This window comes from Nannospalax galili, unplaced genomic scaffold (assembly GCF_000622305.1).
Source record: "Nannospalax galili isolate Female #2095 unplaced genomic scaffold, S.galili_v1.0 scaffold1349, whole genome shotgun sequence".
Taxonomy (NCBI): Eukaryota; Metazoa; Chordata; class Mammalia; order Rodentia; family Spalacidae; genus Nannospalax; species Nannospalax galili.
Window position 1 is genome coordinate 633,267 of NW_008359755.1, and position 9,732 is coordinate 642,998.

The following is a 9,732-nucleotide window of genomic DNA, read 5'->3' on the forward strand; positions in this document are numbered from 1 at the left end:
ACACACACACACACACACACACGAGAGAGAGAGAGAGAGAGAGAGAGAGAGAGAGAGAAAAGAAAGGAAGAATAATGAGATATCAAGATCTTGCTTATTTTTTAGAGATAGGTCAAATATCCTCCAAGGTTTCCTCTGACTGGTCTGACTAAAGTGTGGGGTATTGAAAATTGTGGAAACTTTGAAGCTAGGTACAAATCCTAGCTCTTCTTTTTCTCATTGGGCTCAGAACCTCGGTTTTTCATCTGTACAAACTGCGATAAAAATACCTGTCTTGCCTGTTTTGATTGTTAAATAAGAGTCCATTGTAAGGCCCCTCAACAGATTGCTAATTTTCCTTTTTTCTCTCCCTTCTTTCCTCCCTTCCTCACTTTTCCAATTCTCTGAGCATTTTAATACATAAATTATGGGGGCTAGGGAGATAGGTCAGTGGTTAAGAGCACTTGCTGCTCTTGCAGAGGGCCTGGGTTTGGTTTCTGTCATGCATGTTTCACTACTCACAACTGCCTGTAACTCTAGTTCCAGGGGATCTGACAGTCTCTTCTAGACTCCTGGGACTCTTGCACTCACATGTGTATACACACACACTCACACACACACACACATAATTTAAAATAAAAAGTAAAAATCTTTTAAAAAGCCCAATAAGATTCTCCTTGAAGTTTCTTTTTCTTGGTTGAGTATAAGCTTCTTCCAGGGAAATATTATATCTGCTCCCTCACAGCATGTACAACAGCGGGCCTTCCTTAGTAATAATTGAGCAAAGTACTGCCAAGAGGAAGAATATATTTGGGAAATGAACAAGTAAAGGAGATGGAAATAGAGAGGACCTTTGAGCCAACATGGGGTGCCTGGCATGCCATTGAGAAGCCTGCCCATTATGGAATCCAACATTGTTGAATGGCAATGGGTCTTTCAACCCCAGCTTATTGACTTACAGAGTCATCCATTCCCAGGAGAACCAGCAGTGGGATGGTGGTCATTCCCCCATGGACCCACTCCTGTAGGGACACAAAGCCGTCCTGATCGTAGTCCATCCCTTGCAACATCTCCTTCAATATCTGTGGAATCCAAAGAACAATGGTCCATTTTCATTCTTGGCAGTTGAGGATGTCTCTCCCTGTGTTTCCTCTTTGATTCTGTACTGTGTGTTCTGTTTCACCCAGTTCCTCTCTTATTCTGGGTGAGTACAGCGTCAAAGCATGAGACCAGCAGTGAGGAGACCAGGGTTCTAGGTCCATCTCTATCGTGCCCTGTGTGGCCTTCAATGTACACCACAGCCTCTGTGCTCTGAGTTCCTCATCTTAAAAATGGAAATAATGCTGCTGTGGTTTCAGCCCTGTAGCAAGGATGGGAGACAATGCGTAAGAAGTGTTTGATGGAATACCGGATACACAGTGCTTTCTACAAATGCAGTGCTTACTAACAGGTAATGATTGAGAAATTGTAGTTGTTCCTGGATCTACATTCTTTAATCTATGAAGTTCTGTCATGAAACTTGGAAGGAACTGTGATTTCTATCATGGCTAGACCTTTTGCGGCTGCTTTGCACATCTTTCCTTTAGGAGAAGTGGGAGGTCAGAGCACAGGAATCCAAAGAAGTTGTTGGCAAGATGAGTCTGGGCCCCCTAGACAGTAAGCATTTAAGCATTTGCACCCACATCCCAGTGTGTCCTACCCTCTCTTGGCAGCTCACCCTGTAGGCAAACTGTGTTTAGAGAAGAAACTCACAGGCCTTAGCTCTGTGGGATCCCACTCCAGGTACTGGGCAATATGCAGCATTTGGTTCATAATACGATCCATCTCCTAGAAAGTATCAGGAGAGAAAATGTTAAGGGGACAAAACCAACAGGGTATTATCAAAACCAAAACTCAAAATTAAACCCAGTGGGTAGGTGGACAGAGCAGAGCTCCAGGAAAAACTGGTGCAATACACTGGATTTTCACAGGGAGTGCAGTTTGCTTCTGCCTTGACGGTAAGGCCAGTGGGCAGCAAATACTCACCTGAAGCACAGAGCATGCATAAGCCAGAGGAACATAGAGTTCACTGAACACTGACGTCCTAGCCCTACGTTCCTTCCACTGTTCTGTACTTTAACTTGAAAACCACAGGAAGTTTCCCCTTTGTGGTTAGAACTTCCACAAACACACTTGAAGGTAGGCCTTACCTTGCCTTTCTCTCTCTTTTTTGGTGTTTTTGAGATGGTCTCCCTGTAGCCCCAGCTGGTCTGGAACTCGCTATGTAGACCAGGCCTTGAATTCACAGAGATCCCCCTGCTCTGTCTCCCAAATGCTGGGACGAAAGGCATGCGCCACCACGCCTGGCTTCACTTCACCTTTCTTACCCCCCCTCATCCTCACACCTTTAGCAGTTTGCTTTCTATCTATCTGCTTCTGAAGTTGGGTTCACTTGGACAGAAGGTCCTGGCTTCACTGAGATTTAGATTCATTTAGGCATCTTCCCTCTCCTTTGCACTCCAGTCTACCCTGAGCCTAGAACTTCCATGAGCAGAAAGTTCATAATTATGGGGCTTATTTGCCAGATGGGTATCAAGGCCAGGTTTACCTAAAACCTTACAGATACGTTGAATGCCAGTGAGTCAGTGCATAGAGGGACCCACTGAGACATATCGGGTTGGGGAGGTGTTTTGGTGTCAAAATCAGCACCTTGCGTGTGGATAACGACTAAGATGTTCACAATAAAATTGCTATAGGAGAACGTGTCAGTGAACTGAAGCAGGGTTGCAAATATTACCTCCGTTATGAGAATGCAGGGTCAAGACAAGCAAGCTAAGCCCCAACGGATATTTATTACCTCCCCCAACTCTGTATGTGCCTCCTCTCCTTCCATCCCTCGCTCCCCTTCCTCTTTCCCTTCTCTTTTTCATCCTCCTTTCCTGCCTGACTTCTTCAGCTCATGCTCGCTTTGAACTTGCGATGCTCCAGCTTCAGCCTACTACGTGCAAAAATGTATTTTACTCAAATGGAAACAGTAATCCACAGCAAAACTACAGGATGGGGCAGTAATGCGAAGAAGTGGGCAGGAAGTTCCAATGGAAAAGTATACGAGTCTATTTAGGTCCAAGATTAAATGAGACAATGTGATTTAGAACCTCAGAATTAGACTCATGGGCTGTGTAAATAGAAACAAAATGGACTGGTTTCATGAAGAACTGGCTCCCCAGTGTCTACCCTGGCCAGGCCCCATCTGGACACTTAAAACAATGGATGGGTGGGCTCTACTGTATACAGTATTTTAACAATGGCATTGATAAACCAGAGATTGTCTAGTGTCGATATTTAAGACTGCTTCACGAGAAACAATGTAGAATGGGGACGTTTTAGCTCCGAGATTTTATGGAGCTATGATAGTACTTTAAAATATTAGAAGGGCCACCGTGTGGCATCTCTACTCCCCTTGTCCTGCTCAGATGCAGAGAGCAGCAGGAAGCTGCTTGCAAGAAAGGGGTGCAAGAAAGGGAGGCGCAAGGGAAGCTTATTTTGGTCCCCTCCTGGGGTGGGAAAGGAGGGCACAGCAGCAGGTTTGGTGTTGCCTGGCAAACAGAGATGCCTGGCACGCAGGAAGGAAGACCTGTCCAGCTTTTCCCCTAGCAAAGGAACAGCTGTTGTGGAGGAGTAAGCTCTCTGTCCCTGGGAGCATTCACAGAGACTCTGGAGTCCATCACCCATTGGTTCCAGGTAGGAGGCAGAGTCACATAACTCTTTTGAGACTTGTTTCACTCCCCAACATTATCTTTAACAATACATCCTGGATTTAGCTACGTTTTACCACCTTTACTCCTGTCCTATGCAAAGTCACCATCACTCTGTGCCCTATTTCCATAGACCCCTGACTGGTATCCCTGTAAAGCCTAGTTAATGTAGTCACTAGAGCCATTCTCGAGACATAAGCCAGTATGTCACCTCTGTTTACAGCCTTCAATGTTGCTTCATTTCTCCAGAGTTCAGGGGAAATCCTTTCAAGCACTTATAAAGCTTCACGTGCTTGGCACCCCCATTTCTACTCACCCGTAACCTCCGTAGTCTCATCTCCTGTTCTCCTTTACTCTGATCTCTTTTGTCTCCTGTTAATCCTCTAGAATTCCAGGTACCCTTCAGGACATTTGCACTCCTTGCTTCTTCTACCTACAGTGCTCTTCCTTTAGCTATCACCTTTACTTAACCTTTACATCCTCTAGGTCTCTGTCCAGATGTCCCTTCCCTAGGGAAGCCTTCTTTTGACTCCTCCTGAGAGCAGCAACTCCCTCCAATGTGTTCTTTCCTCCTGTGTTGTTCTTCAGAGCAAACATCTACCCAGCATGGGTATATGTGTTTATATTTTACACAATATCATTTTTGTTTTGTGCCGTGCCGGGCATTGAATCTAGGTCTTTGTATGTGGTAGGTAAGTGCTGTGAGTGATAGGATTACAGGTGTGTACCACCACGCCCAGCTCCACTGATATTTTGCTATGCTGTTTAGTGTCGATGCTTGGGCTATGGTGAAAAGTGCATGGGGGAATGGAACTTTGTCACTTGGCTACAATACCATATCCCCAGTGCTCAGAGTAGCACCTGACATGGGTCAAACTCTCAGTAAATGAATGCTTGGGGCCCACGATTCAGTGCTTATTCTGACAAAGAACTCAACCCACAGCATTACAGCAGGGTTGGGAATTTCCATAAAGACCCCAAGTTAGAGGGAGCTGACACAGTTCATTGGTCTAATGAACTTATTCCCTTCCTTTCTTCCGTCTGCTGGTCTCAGTCAGCCCTATGAATTTCAACCTCAGAGTCTTCCTATTCATGAGCTCCCAGTCATGACCACAAGGCCTGGCTTCGGGGCCTCCTTCTCTCTTGAACTTTTTCTCTTTTCTATTCTTCCTCTCACTCTCTGGTCTTGACTAGTCCTGCCTCTTCCTGAAAGGGTGCGGTGAATCTCAGAGTTTCCCATGGGCAGCAGTAAGAGCAGACAGGGGCAGACTTCTGGGCTTGGAAGCTGGAGTAGAGAGAGAGAGTCCACCAGCAGTAACCTCGTGTCCTCTTCCCTGGCCTTGCTGACACACTGGCTCCCTCCTCTAGGCCCCTGGGTTCCAGGAGGAAATTTCAAGGGAAGACTGTGGATGGGGATGAAAATTCTAAACTGTCTCTCTGTTCTGAGATTTGTTTTTCTGGGTCCCAGGCTTCTGGGATCCAGAGGCAAACTGGAGTTCATACTCCACAGGCTGATGCTCCAGAAGCAGCAGGCAGGGGAGTCTGCTCATGTTCTTATCCCTTATTTGGATGCTGCAATTCCAATAAAGATGGAACTGGAGTTTTCAGATTCCTCCTTCAGCTGTGTCCTGCTCCCTCACTCTTTCTCAGATCCCAGAGGGGTATGGAGAGGGAGAGCTTACCGCCTGGTCCAGGAGTCCATTCTCATCCGAATCATAGAGACGAAACATGACTGCAAAAAACACACAGGTCAGGCCTGAAGTGTCCTCCAGGAACCAGGCACTGGCTGAGGTTTTGCTACTCCCACATTTTTAGCCTAGATCTGGCCATCATCTGGCATAAGCTGTCGTAGCCAGCTTACCCTCCCTCTGAGGGACAGCATGTGACTTCCTTAGGGAGGAGATAGAACAAGGAAGGAAAATGAAGCCATCTGGCTTTTGGACCCATATAAGCAGCAATTCTGGAGAGCATGTACATTCAACTAAGACCAAGGCCCAGGGGATGGTGGGGCAGAGGCACCAGAATTATAGTGGGGCCTTTGCCTAAGCTGCACAAAGAGAGTACAGAGTAAGACATGTTCAAATCTTGGTGTGCCCTACCACTTTGGGATGTCAAGCAAGTTATTTCACTTCTGGGCTCAGTCGCCTAACATGTAAGATGCATACTGTAATGGTTTCTTTCTGTTAGGGTTATCATGACGATTAATAGGTAACTGCTACACCAGTCGACAGGGCTTGCAATGCAGAAAGCATTTAACAGATGTTATAATTTATGTTCATTTATTAATGAACATTTATAAATGGCATTTTATATGTAGCAGGTATGGCTGTGTGCATTTTACTATTCTTACTCTGCAATAATAATGCTATGGAGTGTTTTCTGCAGCCGAAGCTATATGGGTTGTGTAATCTTTATTCAAAATGCTAGGGAATAGAAGCATTTTGGTTTTAGGATATTTTTGGATTTGAGAACATTTCATATATATAATCAGATATTTTGGGGCCACTACCTAAGTTTAGATGCAATATTCTATTATATTTATTATAAAATTATAAACATAGCCTAAAGGATATTTTATATATTTTAGTGCATCTGCATTCTGACTATAATCCATTATGTGAGGTCAGATGTGGAAAATCCACTTATAGCATGTATATGGGCTTGAAAAATTTTGGATTTTAGAGCATTTTAGATTTTGAGACTTCAGATTAGGGATGCTCACCCTGTTTGTTTTTCCCCCCAAAGGTCAATCTGCTATTTGGAAATATCTTATTATTAAATATCATGTTCTTAGTGGCAGGGAGGGGAAGGAGACAAGGAGGACCCGGGAGGGAAACTTGAACTAAAGATTAAGCATTCACTTACAGGACCTGTAACCCGTTGCATTCAACCAAAAGGCAGAGACATGGTCTCTGGGTGTCTATGGTCTCTGAAGAAATGGGAGGAAGTAGAGCCAAGCATTTCCTCCCTGTCCTCCCACTCTCTAAGCCCTTCGTCCTCGCTTTGTCTTTGGTACCTCCTCCGTGGACTGTGCTCTGCTCACCTCTACTCAGAGGCCTGTCTGATCAGAATTTGCTACTCTTGTATCGCCATTAGGGTGTTTTTACTCTGGATGTTTTCATATTCCTCCCATGTGTGTGTGTGTGTGTGTGTGTGTGTGTGTGTGTGTGTGTGTAGGGTCATGGCTTCTCATTCTCTGTAGTTTCTTAGGGTGTTGTGGTCCGGGCACATAGTATATACTTCTGACTTCTTGAACAGATGTTGAATGACATAAAGAAGGTCAGAATATCCCACTAACATTGTTCCAGGACACTGTGCCCAGGTTATATGCCCTTTAACTTTCATACTTCTTTCTCCCAGGTAAAATGAGATGATCATGTCTTTCTAGGGGTTACTGTGGGGCTGACAAAGTAAGAAGATGGATTCAAAGTGCTTAGCAAATATGAGGTGTTCAGTTGATGGGAGGTATTCTTGCCTTGACAATAGGTGAGATTTCAGGTATGACTTTATGACTTCCAATAAGATGCACGCTTGTTTTTTTTTATTTTAAATTTTATGTATTGCCTGCATGTGCATAGTATACCTGTGTTGTGCAATGTACATGGAGGTCAAAAGAAGGTGTCAGATCCCCTGGAACTGGAGTTAGGATGGTTGTTAGCTACAGTGTGGGTACTGGGAACTGAACCCGGATCCCCTGCAAGAGCAGCCATTGCTCTTAAACCACTGAGTCATCCAGCCCACATGGTTGCTTTTAAAAAATGGATAGCTTAACTTGTTTTCAATCATTAAAAGTAGGGAAAGATTTAGACTGATGAGATAAAAACAAAACCAATGGAAACGCTGCAGAATCAATGACCAAATCTGTACCCAAATGTTGTAAAGGAAAGATTTTTAGCCACCGGGGCGGGGGGGGTTCCAAAAATTAAAAGACACTCATAAGGCATATTGGCTAACACAGAGTGCAGGCTTCCCCTGGAGGTGGCCCAAACAACCACGGGGGGTGACTGGGGAGATGGGAGTTTTGGTTGAGCATTTGATACTAGTATGACATCATTCTGCTTCAATGTGACAGTAGTGTTGTGGTTGCATTTAAGAACAAGTGTGATTTTAGAGGCATATACTGAAATATTTACAGATGAAGTCATGGGATCTTAGAATTTGCTTTGAAACAACTCGAAGCACAGGGAATGGGTGGGAGAGTACGTAAACAGACAAGGACCATGAGTTGCTAATGGCAGAAGACGCAGGCTGTTTATACTAAACCCCCTTTCATCTGTCTCCAAAAATTTCTCTATAAAAAATCTTGTAATTTTTCCCCCTTTGTCTATGAAGTAGCTAGTCTAAGAGTCACTGACATGAAGAATCTGCCACATTCCTTGGAAATTATTAACAAACACAGTGCCTAAAACCCCAAATCCTCCTAAATCGTGGAAATAATTTGACATTTCCCTTTTCACTTTAGACAGAAAGAAAAAAAAAACAACCCTGCTACATTTGCACCAAATTAATGCTTCCGGATTTGAAGTTATGAACACCTCAGCCTATGGGGGAGTTTAGGCTAGCTAATGAGCAAGCCGTTTCATTTGGTTTTGGCAGAGTTAACCTTTGGCATTGTCCCTTGTTAATGTTTAAATTTTGTTGACTAGTCTTATTAACTGGAGTTGTGACTTTTGCTGTAAAAGTTTTTTCTTTGCTGCCTACTTAAGTAGACAGGCAAATAAAAGATGTTCTGTAATAGGGCCCTTGCATCATTCTGGAAAGCATCCTTGGATAATTCCTCTTCAAGACCACGGGCTCCTTCTGCTTAGTTCTTACTATGCTCCTGAAGGTGTTTTTGAAACTTACTTTATAGTACCACAAAACCAAGTTTAACTCTTTTAATGAGCAAAAAGCTTAAGCATAAGAGATGAACGGAGAAATGGAAATAAGCCTTACTGAAATAGAGGTTTATTAGAACTGAACACAGGGAAATTTGGAAGGAAGGAAGGAGAGAAGGAAGGGAGGGAGGGAAAGGGGAAAGGACGAAAGGAGGAATTCCTATAGTCACAGAATTGCTAGCTCACAGCATATGGAATGATCAGGTATCAAGTGTCTTTCCCTAAAATGCTTATCAAACCCTGTCTGCCTTCTGGGTCCTTTCCTTGGTGGCAACCTCTTTCCATTCCAAATTGTCAAGGTCTCAAATTTTCCTCCCAACCTCTATACAACTGGCTCATTGTCCTAGGTGGATTCTAGGACATGCTTATACCATTGCTGGTGAAAAGACAGAGGACACCCCCTCCCTACCCCACGCCAGGTAGGAGCCATATCTACGATCCCAGTTCCATTTCTAGTGTGATAAGGATTGACTGAACAGGAACCCAGGTTCTCCTCTGGGAAAAAGATGTACCCTTAGGCTGGTGAGCACTTACATTCTAGCTTGTCCTGAGGTCTCCCAGTCTCTAGCAAGGACAAGTAACACACAATGTCCTTCAGGTACACTATGGGGGGATCTGAGATTGAAGACCGGGCATCAGGGGCTCCCCATGGGGCTGCAGCCACTAGGTCTTTAGCTGTTTCTTGCTTCTTCGCCACCTTTGATTCTGGAAAGACAAAAAGAAAGCATCTGAGGACACTTGGTGCTTAGTAAACATTAACTGTCCTTGTGGCCCCATCCTCTTCATGGCTCAGCTGAGAATTTTCTACTGGTGTCTTTAAAAGCTTAATTAATAGATATTTTGTAATGTGGCCACAGAAATCCAGTTTGTGGTTATTTTATGAATTCATTTTGATCCTTTTATGAGTTTATTTTCTTGCAGAAAATTCATCCATTTTCTGAATTTTGAAAAGATGACAGTGATTCCTGGTAATACCAATAGTGAGCAGATAAATATAATTTACCATACTTTTTCTGGCTACTCACCTATAGAAGTAATTTTGGCTGAGCTTTCACCACACGCATATCCTTTCACAATTTCCTTCTCAAAAACACTTAATGACAAATGACAAGATAAATATTCAAAAAAAAAAATCCAAGACT

The 9,732-nt window shown here is 43.8% G+C and overlaps 1 protein-coding gene across 7 annotated transcripts in view; it reads right to left on the reverse strand.

Moving 5' to 3' along the window:
* The window catches only part of Dgkg (diacylglycerol kinase gamma), a 216,667-nt gene that overhangs the window by 125,722 nt on the left and 81,213 nt on the right, over positions 1 to 9,732 (reverse strand). For all 7 annotated transcript variants that reach the window (XM_008823628.1, XM_008823627.1, XM_008823625.1 and 4 more), the window contains 4 exons: positions 9,125 to 9,295; positions 5,396 to 5,445; positions 1,732 to 1,806; positions 939 to 1,061 (listed from right to left, as the gene is read on the reverse strand). In XM_008823628.1, coding sequence (XP_008821850.1) covers positions 939 to 1,061; positions 1,732 to 1,806; positions 5,396 to 5,445; positions 9,125 to 9,295 — 419 coding nt within the window. The remainder of the gene's footprint in view (positions 1 to 938; positions 1,062 to 1,731; positions 1,807 to 5,395; positions 5,446 to 9,124; positions 9,296 to 9,732) is intronic.